The following is a 15,116-nucleotide window of genomic DNA, read 5'->3' as shown; positions in this document are numbered from 1 at the left end:
GGCCCCCCTCTCTTTGTTAAAAAAAATAACAAAAATGATGGGCCCCTGGGGGATGGGGTCCCCAGCCTGGGGAGGTGGGCAGCTCGCCCGCCTACCTATTTTCACTACTGTGCAAATGCGCCTCCTGACAGGCTCTGGGTTGGGGAATGAAGTCCCCTTTAATGCGGAGGGTCCTTAGGGACCAACTAGCCCATCAGGTACCTCCAGTAAGCCCCACACAATGGAATTGCTGAGAGGTAGTCGGAGGCCATGCCCCGTTTCCCACCACTCTGCAAACGCGCCTCTTGGCGCACTGCTGTTGGGGCGATGAGGTCCCCTTGAGTCCCCGGGCCTCAGGACTAAAGTGCACATCATCCCCAAAGCAACAGTGCACCAGGAGGTGCATTTGCAGAGTGGTGTAAAAAGGGTGTGTGGCCTCTGACCACGTATCAGCAATCCAGCTGTGTGGGGCTTACTGGAGGTAATAGGAGGGCTAGATGGCTCCCAGGGACCCTGAAGAGGCAAGGGGACTGCATACCCCAACCAAGAGCACTCCAGGAGGCGCATGTGCAGAGTGGTGGACATGGGGCATGGCCTGTTACCACCTCTCAGCAATCCCACTGTGTGGGGTTTACTGGAGGTACCAGGTAGGCTAGTTGGCCCCTAAGGACCCCCACAATGATGGGGGCTTAAATCCCCATCCAAGAGCGTGCCTGGGAGTCCATTTGCAGAGTGGTGGGCAAAGGGGGTGTGGCCTGCTATCAGAACTTAGCAATCCTCAAGTGTGGGACTTACTAGAGGTAATAGGAGAGGTAGTTGGCCCCCAGGGATGTTCTTAGGGGCCAACTACCCCTCCTGTTACCTCCAATAAGTCCCACACAGTGGGATTGCAAAGAGGTCTTCAGAGGCCATGCCCCCCTTTCTCTACCACTCTGCAGACATGTCTTCTGGCACACTACTGGTTGGGGGATGAATTCCACTTTACTCCTGAGGGACATTGGGGGCCAAGAAGCCCTCCCGGTACCTCCTGTAAGTTCTACGCAGCAGAATTCCTGAGCGCTGGTTGGGGGCCCAGCCCCCTTGCTCCATCAATCTGCAAATGTGACTACTAGTTAAACAACAATGCAATAGGTCTTGCATTTGCGAGAGTTAGAGCTATTGGCATTATAAATGTAAATGTTTTGAAGTAATGTTTTTTGGAGTGGAGGGGAGTGGATGTACGTTGTGTGTAGTGGAATTAGGTGGCATGTTGTGCATCGAAATTATGTGGATGAAAAGTATGCAGTATTTAGGGTTTAGGAATTATGTGGAGTGGGATTATGTGCTATGGAGAGTAATTATCTAGTATGGTAGTCTGTGTTGTAGAGTGGTAACCTCAGGTTTAGTCTTCCTCGTTTCCATAGAAGCTAAACTATAAACTCAAAAAGAACTACCCACAGCGGAGCACTTCTGGACCTAGTCAGAAGTATGAGGAGGGCCACTGGAATTATGCGACTGTTTGGCCGTGCCGATTTTTGCGTTATACATTTTCCGCATTTGACACATAATCCATCATCTGCCGCATAATATGCAGATTTGAAAATAAAAACTTGTTTCTAGCTGAAACAGCTCAACTGCTACCACAAATGCAGAGACACATGTTATAGTGTGGTAGAAGGCCCTTTGCAAAGCTGGAATTGTCATGTGTTACTTATTGCTAAATGTGGGTGTTAAATGTGGGTGTTAATTGTGCAAGCCTCTCTTGCTTGTTTCTGCGCCTCTCTTGCCTCTTTCTGCTTTTCTCTTTCTTCTTTGTGTATCTTTTTTCTTCTTTCTGCACCTCTCTTACCTCTTTCTGCACCTGTTCTTGTTCTTTCTGCATGTCTCGTGCCTTTTTCTGCATCTCTCTTGTTTTTTCTGCACCTCCCACTCTTCTTTCTGCACTTCTCTTGCTTCGTTCTGCCCTTTTTTTTGCTTCTTTCTGCCCTTCTCTTGCTTCTTTCTGCACCTTTCTTCAGTTCTTTTCTTCTTCCTGCACTTCTATTGCCTCATTCTGCACCTCTCTTGCCTCTTTCTGCAATTCTCATGTCTCTTTCTGCACCACTCATCTCTTTCTGCACTTCTGCTTTCAGTATCTCGCTTTCCTCTTTTTGTACCTTTCTTCCTCTTTCTGCACTCTCTTGCCTCTTTCTGTACCTTTCTTGCTTACTTGTGCACCTCTCTTGCCTCTATCTGCACCTTTCTTTCTCTTTCTGCACCTCACTTGCCTCTTTCAGCACCTCATTTGCCTCTTTCTGTACCTCTCATGCCTCTTTCTGTACCTCTCATGCCTCTTTCTGCACCTCACTTGCATCTTTCTGTACCTTTCTTCCTCTTTCTATACCTCTCTTGCCACTTTCTGCACCTCTCTTGCCTCTTTCTGCACCGCTCTTGCCTCTTTCTGCACCTCTCTTGCCTCTTTCTGCACCTCTCTTGCTTTTCTCTACACCTCTTTCTGTACTTTCTTGTTCTTTCTGCAGTTCTCTTGCTTCTTTATGCACTTCTCTTGCCTCTTTCTGCACCTCTCCTGCCTCTTTCACCCCCTCACTTGCCTCTTTCTGCACCTTTCTTTCTCTTTCTCGACCTCTCTTGCCTCCTTCTTCACCTCTGTTGCATGTCTGTACCTCTCTTGCCTTGTTCTGCACCTTTCTTTCTCTTTCTGCACCTCTCTTGCTTCTTACTGCACTTCTCCTGCTTCTTTCTGCACATTTTTTCCTTTTTCTGCCCCTCTCTTGCTTCTTCTGGTCTTCCTCGTTCTGCACTTCTCTTGCTTCTATCTGTCTTTCTTCCTATTTCTGCACCTGTCTTGCCTCTTTCAGCACCTGTCTTCTTTCCGCACCTCTCTTGCTTCTTTCTGCACCTCTCTTGCCTCTTTCTTTACCTTTCTTCCTCTCTCTGCACCTCACTCTTCTTTCTGCACCTCTTGTGCTTCCTTCTGTACCTCTCTTGCTTCTTTCTATACCTTTCTTCCTGTCTATGCACCTCACACTCTTCTTTCTGCACCTCTCTTGCTTCTTTCTGCACCTCTCTTGCTTCTTTCTGCACCTTTCTTCCTTTCTGCAGTTCTTTTGCCTCTCTCTACACTTCTCTTGCCTCTTTCTGCACATTTCTTTCTCTTTCTGTATGTCTCACCAATGTAGATGTAGTTAGAAAATTAGCATTTAAAAAACCTTAGAAATTCCCTGTAAAGACCATAGGTTTCAGGGATGTTATAGTTAGAAATTAGCATTTAAAAAACCTTCAAAATACACAGAAAAAAACACAGGTTTCAGGGACGTTAAAGTTAGTCTAACATTTCACTCGTACAAAGCCAGAAAATTCAGCTGTTATAGTTAGCTGAGCTAACTATAACTCGCGTCCACAATTCACTGCTGATGACGTCACATAGTACATCACTCATGACATGATCAGTGACATCACTGATGACATCTCAAATGACATCACTGATGACATCATCCACTTAATCTCTGGTGTGCATACTCAAACCCAAATATAACCTTTGATATACCCACTCTAAAATACAGAGTACCATTCTCGAAACCATAGACACACCAATACCATTTAGTACATACCTACTCACTAATTCATAGGTCTACACACACATCCACTCAGTCACCCATACAGTCATCCATAAACAAAGTCAGTCATCAATACAGCCTCTGATATATGTACTCGTACACCCGTACAGTTACTCATACCCCCCACTTACCCATTGAGTTACTCATCCATCCAGTTAGTCACCCAGAGTCAATCACACTGCCCTTTACTCACCTATACAGTAACACATTCCACCTCACTTATTCATACAGATACTAATACATATTTACTTTCTTATACAATCACAGACAAAAACACACACTCATCCATACAAGCGCTTTCACAATCACTCACTCTCACCTCCAGTCACTTATATACTCCAACACTCACTCATACTGACTTACACATATGCAGTTACTCACCCATATACCACTGAGACATCCATTCTCTCAGCAACACAGCCATACGCATGCTCACTCACCCATACAACCCCTTGCACACACACTCATGAACTCATACACCCAGTGAATCACCCGCTCACACATCCTGCAGGGAGGCGCACACACCCACACCCACCCAAAAAGACACTCAGGCAGCCACACAGCCTCTCAGACAACCAATCATTTACCCATATAGATACTCATGTACCTATTCACCAACACATGCAGCCACTTAAACACTAACTAACAAACTGATACAGACATTCAGACAGATGTCACCCCCCCATACATTCACAGAGGCACATATAAATACTCACTTATACAGTCAGTCATCTACCCACTGAATAATCCATACAGACACTCATACACCCATTCATTCTTCAATATACCTTGGTGTATAAATATATCATTCTTAAACATTTTAGAAACACACTCACTGGATGATGTCATCACTGATGTAATAGGTGACGCCATCAGTAGCGCATTGCGGTGGCACGAGTTATATATAGTTCAGCTAACTATAACAGCTATATTTCTCTGGTTTTGTATGAGTAAAATGTCTGACTAACTATAACGTCCCTGAAACCTGTATTCTTTTCAGGGATTATTATATATGTATATTATATATATATATGTATATTATATATATATATATATATATATATATATATATATATATATATATATATATATATATATATATATATATATATATATATGATTTTATAATAATTTACATTTTTCACTTACCAAAGGGCGAGATGTAATGTCTTGCATGATTGAAAAGGGACCTCTAGAATAGAATGTAGTGAAAGCTTGGTTTAGAATGTGGGAGTTCACAGGTACATGAAGAGGAATAAAGACGTGTGATTTACAGCTCTGTATGTGGGGCAGCCATTGACGGGTACCCAGGGAGGGGAAGACACTACAGCAGGAGCATCACACCACCAGGCAATGTATGGAACACATGGAGTGTGTGGGATCCTGTAGAAACTGGAACAGATCAGCACACTGTACTAAAGGGCACTGCGCTGCATCAACCTTTGCCGTAGTTGGAACACCGTGCTAGAGCACCCACTGTACTAGATGGTGGATTGCACTGGACAGCTCACTGTATTGCAGAGCACTCTGCTGTACATGATGCTAGAGCACCCACTGTACTAGATGGTGGATTGCATTGGGCAGCTCACTGTTCTGCAGTGTACACTGCTGTACACTATGCTAGAGCACCTACTGTACTGAAAGCCTCCTGTACTAGACAGAGCGCTATCGTAGAGATTCCTTTACTAGACAGAACACTGTGATAGAGCACCCACTGCAATAAGCAGAAGTCTCTGTTGGACAGACCACTGTGCCAGACAGTGCATCGCAGTAGAGTGTAGACTGCACTGAACAGGTCGCTGCAACTATACTATGTGCTTCAGCTCCCACTCTACTAGACAGTAACCTGCTCCAGATGGCCCACTGAAATAGTCAAGTCACTGTATATTAGAGCACACTGCTGATAGTAGACTAAACAAGAGTGGCCCTTGTAATACGGAGAGCTTTGTCCTGGAGGCCCACTGCAATAGACACTGCACCTCAGCACTCACTATACTAGACACTGCATCAGTTCACTCACTGTAATAGACACTGCAACAGATCGCTCCCTGTACTAGAGGCTGGGTCAAAGCACTCACAGTGCTAGACACTGTGCCAGAGCACTCACTGTACTAGACTCTGCACCAGAGCACTTACTGTGCTAGACACTGTGCCAGAGCACTCACTGAACTAGTCACTGTGATAGAGCACTCACTGTGCTAGACACTGTGCCAGAGCACTCACTGTACTAGACACTGTGCCAGAGCACTCACTGTGCTAGACACTGTGCCAGAGCACTCACTGTGCTAGACACTGTGACAGAGCACTCACTGTACTAGACACTGCGCCGGAGCACTCACTGTACTAGACACTGCATCAGTTCACTCACTGTGCTCAACACTGCACTAGAACACTCCCTGTGCTAGACACTGCGCTAGAGCACTGACTGTACTAGACAGTGTGCCAGAGCACTTCCTTTACTAGAAACTGAGGTAGAGCACTCACTGTACTAGACACTGCGTTAGAGCACTCACTATACTAAAGTGCGCCAGAGCACTCACTGTGCTAGACACTGCACCAGAGCACTCCCTTTACTAGACACTGCGCTAGAGCACTCACTGTACTAGATACTGTGCTAGAGCACTCAGTGTGCTAGACACTGCACCAGAGCACTCCCTTTACTAGACACTGCGCTAGAGCACTCACTATACTGTACAAGACAGACAGTGAGCCAGAGCACTTCCTTTACTAGAAACTGCGCTAGAGCACTCACTGTACTAGACACTGCGGTAGAGCACTCACTATACTAGACAGTGAGCCAGAGCACTTCATTTACTAGACACTGCACCAGAGCACTGACTGTACTAGACACTGCAACAGAACAGCGCCAGGAAGCCGCATGGTCGCAGTGCGCTTTATTAAGAATTTTCTTCATTTCATTTCATTTCATTTCATTTCAACACTGACTGTACTAGACACTTGGCAGGGCAGATTCACGGACTGCTGAGTTAAGTTGTCAGAGCCAGATGGTTGAAAGTATTTTATGTCCCTGAGATTTCAACCAGGAGGCAAAGCATGCACGCCCTGGTGTCACTCTGGGTTCAAATGATGCAGGTCAAGTCCTTCTCACCTAGGCAAGAGGGCATCACAGCAAGGCAGGAGTCCAACAAAGCAGCAGTGTATCAGAGTGGCAATCCTTCAAAAGCACAGCATTCTACTTCACAGGTCTTGCTTTACACGGGTAGACAAAGCCAAATACCTTCCAATCTGCTGACTCTCTTGATATAGTTTCTGATGATAAGCTCTGGAGCTGGTGATTTCTTTTAATAAGAAAACATCCCTTAAATTCTGTTTAGCATTCGTACAGGCAGAAGAATGCCTACTACGTCGATCCACAGCAGCTTGCAGCTTGGCAGTCTTTTGATGATGTTCTCTATGTTGGAATGCCTTTTAGGCAATAATCTGTCCCCTAATGGTGGCTTTGAACGCCTCCCAAACAGAAAAAACTGGAGCAGTAAGCTGGTTCAATTGACAAACTCCTTTATGAATATCCTCATTTCACTTACCCATTGTTGGTCTGCTAATAACGAGCGGTCCAGCTGCCACTCCATAGGGGCTACAATGTACTAGGCAGTACACTGTACACTACAATAGAATGCACAGTGTACTAAATATCACCCTTGATTAGACATTACCCCTCACTAGGGAACACACTGTACTAGATGGCACCTTACTTTACACTGTACCCTTCACTACATGGCACCCAGTGGTAAACAGAACACAGTTCTACTAAATATTGTAATAAACTGAACATAACACTTCTTAAAGCATTTTTCAAAATAAGCAAAATGCGCAAATGTGTGTGAAAATTGTTTTTGAGATGTTTTACTTTCAATGACATATACAGTCTTAACCGATAAACTGATGAAGTAGCACAAGGAACGAGTTACGTTAGTCATTAAGAAGTCTAGGTAATGCCATGAATAGTTAGGTCACATTTGCGTGTAGAATGCCATAGTATTTTCAAATGGATGCTGTTTCTTGTGATCGGTTCAATTTCTACTGCTAATTCCCCCTTCCATTCAGTGTCCCGCTGCAAAGCCATCTCTCCCCTTGTTCCGCAGAGAGAGAATCACGTCACTGTATTAGGATTGTATAAAATCGTTTTAGCCAGTGTATATTGTGACTGAGGCATCCATAATGTACCCAAAGTATCATTTTCAAAGACATTCACTGTAAATTCCACTGAACATGTTAGTTCTATGAGCCATCGTTCAATAAATGTTTCATTTGCAAATACATCTCCAGAGTGCAGTTGCTGAGGAAGGGATGGAAAAATTCTCTTACCTTAAGAAATGGGTTAGTGCTAAATGCCTGCATCGTTTTTAGGTCTCGCCTATTAATCCCGCAAGGGATAATAGACGAGAGTATAGTGGGCAAACCAGGCTCTGAAACCATCGCAGATTTCAGACAGTTCGTGTGGTGCACTCGTGCGGAAAGTGCGTCCACATCCAAGCCATCAGCCTCCCTCCCACAGGCATCTGAAGCTTCCCCCAGCGTGCGCTCGGCCTCAGGCTGTCTCACTTTCACGGCTGCGAGGCCGTGCTTCAAAGGGATCCACTCCCCCGCCCCCTGCATCACACTTTAAAGGAATGCTCTCCCGGCCCCCCACAGGCTTCCTTCTTATGTCAAGGTTCTTACATCTAATGGTCTTCTTTCTCAAAGCCCACATACACGAGCAGCGACGCACAGTGGTCGATAAAAATGCACAAAAAAAATGTTTGAAAGATAAGGTGTATTTGCGAGTGAGTCTTGCTTCAATATTGCCAGGTGAGTTCCCTAAAGTATGGGCAAAACTGTGCGATTTACTAAAGAGTAGCAGGACTTCTCGATTGTTCGGTCACATATTCACTTCTTGTTATCTTCAGTTACGCGCTGTTCTAAAGATGGGGGTTATTATACAGCTTGGTTCCACTCTGAGTGTTTCCATTTTGTAAATGTTTTTGTACCTGCCGCGGCTGATGTTAAGGGCATTAGCATGAGCACAAATCACTGCCGCTCGCTCCCGCTCTTTCTCTCTCTCACACACACACGCACGCACATTTTCGCGCACACACTCGCACTCACACTCTCCCTCACACACACTCTCTCAGTCAAACGCTATCTCTCGTCTAAATCTCACCAGAGCTGCTCATATTGTTTCACTTATTAGTATTTATTGCTATTCAAAAGCGAGCTTGAAGTTTTATCACTCAGCTGAATGGTGCAAAGTTTACCGACCTCAAAAGGATGAGAGGCTGGGAGGTGCACTCGGGTTCGAACCTTCGAACTTCAGATCGCACGTGTATGTCTGCCATTTATTTGGTGCGTTAGTGTAAAGATGTATTTGCACCTTGTCGGGTTTCTTTTACCGCCTCTCTCTCGCTGTTGCCCTTCTTTGCCGCTCTTTTCTCTCCATCGCTCCAGCTGTTCCCTTCTCTCTCCCTCTCTAGCTGTCTCTCTTGCATTGTGTTCTCACTGCCAAGACCCATCTCTCTCATTCCTTTTCGCCTCTCTCTTGATGTCTGATTTTGCCCTCTCGCTCCCCCGGCCTCATTGAAAATCCGCGCAGTCCATTGTTATCTCTCTGCACTGTCCCTCCCTGGTTTGCTCTATCCGCGTCTGTCTGTCACTCTCTGCTCAAGTCACTCGTTGCTATTCCTCTGCAGAAGCCCCGTATCTTGCCCTCTATCAGTCCCAGTTTCTCTTCCTCTCTTTATCTCACTGTTGTCTCTCTAGGTCTTCGCTTTGCGCCCAACCCGTTATCGCCCGACTTTGTCCTGCCAACTCTATGGGGAGTGGGGATGCCCTATTCTATTGTCCCGTCATTCCTAAATCAATTCCTCCTCTAAGTCCTTCTCCGTGCCTCACCCCCCTTGCTTTCTCAATGATTCTTTACTCTTCTTTCCCGCTTTCTTGCTCTCCCTCTCTCCTCCAAGCCTTTCCCCAGCAGACTCTCTGTTCGGGCAGTCTCTATCTCTCTTTCATCTCTCCATCATCCTCTCTTTTCTGCTGTTTGTAGCTCAACCTCAGGCTACCACCTGGCTGCTTTGTTATCAGATGTTTGTGTAGCGCCCATTCCACCTACAGTTGTCAAGGCTCTGGGGCTCGCCTTTTGCTCTCATGTATGGGAATGACATTACAACGTTTAAAAAAAAAATGATGTTAGGCTGGGAATACAATCTGTAAGTAAAACATCGATGTCCATGGAGACGCTTTCCCTATTGTATTTTAGGTCTCCGCCACCACCCTCGAAGAGCATCTGCGCTCGCTGCTGACAAATGAGGCGACACACTACTTTAGTACACTGCGCCCACACACTACTTTAGGCCACACACACTGCGCCCACACACTACTTTAGGCCACACACACTGCGCTCACACACTGCGCCAACACACTACTTTAGGCCACACACACTGCGCCCACACACTACTTTAGGCCACGCACACTGCGCCCACACACTACTTTAGGCCACGCACACTGCGCACACACACTTCTTTAGGCAACACACACTGCGCCCACACACTACTTTAGGCCAAACACTCTGCAACCTCACACAATCTGCACCCTCACACACTGCACCCTCAATGCAATATACACTCCAAATAACACTCAGTGCCACATAATTACACACCACATAATTACACTGCACTCAATGCAACATACACCACAAATAACACTCAGTGAAACATAATTACACGCCACATAATTACACTGCACTCAATGCAACATACACTCCAAATACCACCCAGTGCCACATAGTTACACGCCACATAATTACACTGCACTCAATGCAACATACACTCCAAATACCACTCAGTGCCACATAATTACATGCCACATAATTACACTCTACTGAATGCAACACACACTCCACACAATACCACTCAGTGCCACATAATTATATGCTTAATAATTACACTGCGCTCAATGCAACATGCACTCCAAATACCACTCTGTGCACAAAATTACACACCACATAATTACACTCTACTGAATGCAACACACACTCCACACAATACCACTCAGTGCCACATAATTATATTCTACAAAATTATGATGCAACATACACTCCAAATACCACTCTGTGCCACATAATTACACACCACATAATTAAACTCTACTGAATACAACATACACTCCTCATAATACTTCAGTGCAACATAATTATATGCTTCATAATTACACTGCGCTCAACGCAACAAACACTCCAAATACCACTCAGTGCCACATAATTACATGCCACATAATTACACTCCACTCAATGCAACATACGCTCCAAATACCACTCAGTGCCACATAATTACACGCCGCATAATAACTCTATCCATATATCTATCGCCCTCACTCTATCTAGCTATTGCCCTCACTCTATCTAGCGCCCTCACTCTATCTATCGCCCTCACTCTATCTATCGCCCTCACTCTATCTATCGCCCTGACTATCACTCTCTATCTATCTATCTATCGCCCTCACTATGTCTATCTATAGCACTCACTCTATGGCTATCTATCTATCTATCTATCTATCTATCTATCTATCTATCTATCTATCTATCGCCCTCACTCTATCTATCTGTCTATCTATCTGTCGCCCTCACTCTATCTATCGCCCTCACTATATCTGTCTATCTATTGCCCTCACTCTATGGCTATCTATCTATCTATCTATCTATCTATCTATCGCCCTCACTCTATCTATCGATCGCCCTCACTCTATCTATCTGTCTATCTATCTGTCGCCCTCCCTCTATCTATCGCCCGCCCTGACTCTATCACCCTCCCTCTATCTATCACCCGCCCTCTATCTATCTATTGCACTCACTCTATCTCTCGCACCACCACAGCATCACTCAGGGGCACCACAGCATCACTCAGGGGCACAACATCATCACTGTGCGCTATCACAGCATCAATCTGTGCAATGATTCAACAACTGGTTCAAATATGTTCTATCAATGTTTCAAGCTTTATAACAAATGTCACAAAAAGATGTTAATATTTCACTTCTGTGCTTGGATTTTCGTCACAATAAAATACACTGAACATAATATTCACAAAAGTTATTTACAAAAGTTTAAGCTATTCCCATTATAAATTACAATAACTTTTATTTAATATTAAATATTTAAAAAAATTAAAAGCCATTATTATTTGTAATATCAATACATCTAAGTCACGTAAATACAACACATATTGCATTACAAATGATATAGGTGTCACATTTGCGAAAGTTATAACTATTGACATTGTAAATGACAAAGCTATTAATTTAGTTATTTTCAAAACCAACACATAAATGAAAAATGTGTCATTTACAATACCAATAGCTCAAACTTTCCTAATGCGAGACCTATTGCATTGCAAATGCTTGTTAATTATTAAGTTGTACCTGAGTTGCCAAACGTGACCCTAACAATGATCATAACCAGGCTGATTTTGCAGAATATATTAATTATTTGAGTGATTATTCTATAAAACCTCTGGGATCATGTGTTTCGTGGGATTATTTTGCTGTTTTCCTTGTAAGTGTCCTGTTCTGCCGTTGGTGATCATCATGAGTCTGACTATTAGAAGTTTTGCTTAGGACACACCTAACTAGAGATTTGGTAATATTTCACTAAACCTGCACTATTCTATTGGGTCTTTATGACAATTCATCCATAGTTTTCTCTCTTGTACCGCCTTTTTGATTTCTTGTAATAAATATCCTTTCTGCTTATTTTTGATCTATAACTCAGTCCTTTCTGCGTCTAATATTTTATTCAGTTCAACTCAGTTAAATTGCATTATTTCTGGTGAGGAGTGTAGTCTCTAACTGATAGTTCACCCCAATATTTACCAAAATAGTTCAGCCCTGGAATCTCCAATTGATCTAATATTTGTGGTCAGACTATTGGGGACCAGCTCCCACACATTAGAGAGCAGTTGTAGATAATACACTGTACTACATGGTACAGTGTACTAAACATTGCAGGTAGGTTCCGCTCTTCTCTTGAATCTCAGTGCAGCTTTTTGCGAAAAATGTCCCAAGTCTTGGATTGTGGCTAATTTGGGCATCTTTAACAACACAACCAAGGGTCCTGATCTGGAGCTCACCACTTGGGGGTTCAGGACTCAGTCAGGCTGAGTCCAGGTGCAGAGTCAAAATGGTGTGAGTCTATGAAGTCCTTGTGGGTCTGAACAGGAGGCAAGCAAAGTAGCCCTTGGAGTCACTCTGGTAGTCATGGGTTCGAGTGAAGAAGCAGGGCTTAAGTAGCAGGGAAGGTCTCTAAGGGTTGAAGGCAATCTCCAGGCAGTAAAGCAGTCCTTTCAGATCCCGTAAAGCATTCTTGTTGAATACACAGCAGGCCACAGCAGCAGGCAGTCCTCTGAGAACCCATCCACGGGTCCAGAACGTGAACTGAATAGTGGGGCCTAGGGTCCTATTTTTATACCTGGTGCCTTCTGTGAAGTTGAAGATTCTGGAGGTTTTCCTTTGAAATGCTTGAAATTTCCTCACTCCCCTGGCCTGGCTGTCAGATTGCTGTAGGGAAAATGCAGTGGTGACAAGTCCTTTTGTGTGAAACAAGATTACCGCCTATTCATTAGCAAGTGGGGCTGTGCCAAACTCTGCCCCTCCATCCTGCCAGCAGATGGTCCTTTCAAGCACACTTAAGCCCACTATTGTGTGATCGTCTTGGAGGATTTAACGAAGTCCAACTTCGAGCTACACCCAGTCATGTGACCCAAGACAGGCTGCGCGCACCAAATAGCAGGTAAATGCCAACTTTCTAAAAAGTGGCATTTTAAAAATTGCAACTTAAGATCTGAGTTTACCATTAAGAGACTTGTAAGTTGCAATTTCCTAGACACCAAACATGAAATGCTTAACTGTTGCCAGTCAAAGATTAGCACCTATTAAATGTAATAAGGCAACCCAATATTATCCTATGGGACAGTTAGGCCTCACAGTAGTAAAAAACAAATGTAGGAGATTTTCACTAACAGGACACGTAGAATTTAAAAGTACATGTCCAACCTTTTAATTACAATGCACCCTGCCCTATGGATTACCTACAGCCTAACTTATGGATGACTTATATGCAATTAAATGGGAGTATAAGGTTTGGCATGGGGGTTATATTACCAAGTCAAATTGACAGTTTAAAACTGCTTACAGGCTGCAATGGCAGGCCTGGGACATGTTTAAAGTGCTACTTGAGCGTAGGACACAATAAGTGCTGCAGGACCAGTAGTTGAATTTAATTTACAGGCACCGGAAATATGGTATACCATTCTTCAAGGGACTTATAGGTAAATTAAATATGCCAAATAGGTAAGAGGCAAATTTAGCATGTTGAAGGGAGTGAGCACAACCATGTTGGCACTGGTTGGCAGTAGTAAAGGGCATAGAGTTCTAAGGAGAAAAATGTATTCAGCAAAAATAGGAGAGGTGAAGGCAAAATGTACGGGTTGATGCTGCAGAGAGGGCAAAGTCCAACAGACAATGCACTAGGCTGCATACTATACTAGATAGCACACAGTGCAAACACCCACTGTACTACAAAGCACATCAGTACACTTCTATAGATATTGCACTGCACTATACAATGCACTGCACTAGAGATTACAGTGTACTAGCCTGCAAGCTGTAGTGGACATATTTCAGGAGGACTGCTATTGATTAGGAGTATGCTGTGGTACGTCTCCCAGAGAGACAACTCTGGCGCAGCATAGACAGATCCCAAGATCAGCCACACAGGGTCCAAGGGCACACTAATCCTCCCAGGATAGTAGGTGAAGTAGGCTGCATGCACCGACCAGGACGTCCTCTGTTTACCAGTTCACGCAACGCAGCACCTCCCAGTGAGAAGAGTCTATTGCAGCATATACTGGCTACCGGAACATAGATACAGGGTCTATGGATGCAGAACCCCTCCAAGGACAGTAGGTGCAGTAGGCTGCATACACAGACCAGGCCTTCCTCGGATTATGACTTCACACAATGCAGCATCTCCGAGTGAGAGGATTCTACTAAAGCTTATACAGGCCCCAGGACCAGACACTTTAGTTTCATTGTGTCCATGATTGAGCTCCACCCTGAAGAGACCCCTCTGAATGTTTTACGCATTTTCATTAACTCCTTTTCTGGACCATGAAGGAGGGGGTTCGGGATTTAGAAGGGCCTTATCACACATATGTCTGTGTATGGGGAGGGGGCTGGAAAAGGCACCAGTTGCCCACAGTTGTAGAGTTATAGACAGCAGAAGCTTGCTAAAGATCCCAGTGTGGGCTCTAAAACATAATTGCATTCAACTCAGCTCTATTTACCTTTATATTTTTTCACTTCATCTTCAGGTTTCTGAATTTTCATAATTTCTTTTTCCTTTATTTTCCTCATCTGCTCTGGACCGTGAAACTCCACTTCCTTACACCTGTAGGGACACAAATAATTTGAGTGTTACAAAACCCCCTGTTATTATAAATAAAATACTGTAATTACAGGAGCTCCTCCAGGACAGCAGTTGGTGTGTCTTACTAT

At 44.3% G+C, this 15,116-nt stretch overlaps 1 protein-coding gene across 1 annotated transcript in view; it reads right to left on the bottom strand.

Moving 5' to 3' along the window:
• LOC144827032 (E3 ubiquitin-protein ligase TRIM39-like) overlaps positions 1 to 15,116 on the bottom strand; it is a 230,620-nt gene that overhangs the window by 75,141 nt on the left and 140,363 nt on the right. The window contains exon 5 of the mRNA XM_078685498.1: positions 14,906 to 15,009. Coding sequence (XP_078541624.1) covers positions 14,906 to 15,009 — 104 coding nt within the window. The remainder of the gene's footprint in view (positions 1 to 14,905; positions 15,010 to 15,116) is intronic.

Source organism: Lissotriton helveticus, chromosome 4_1, assembly GCF_964261635.1.
Source record: "Lissotriton helveticus chromosome 4_1, aLisHel1.1, whole genome shotgun sequence".
Lineage (NCBI taxonomy): Eukaryota > Metazoa > Chordata > Amphibia > Caudata > Salamandridae > Lissotriton > Lissotriton helveticus.
This window is presented reverse-complemented; position numbering and strand designations above follow the sequence as displayed.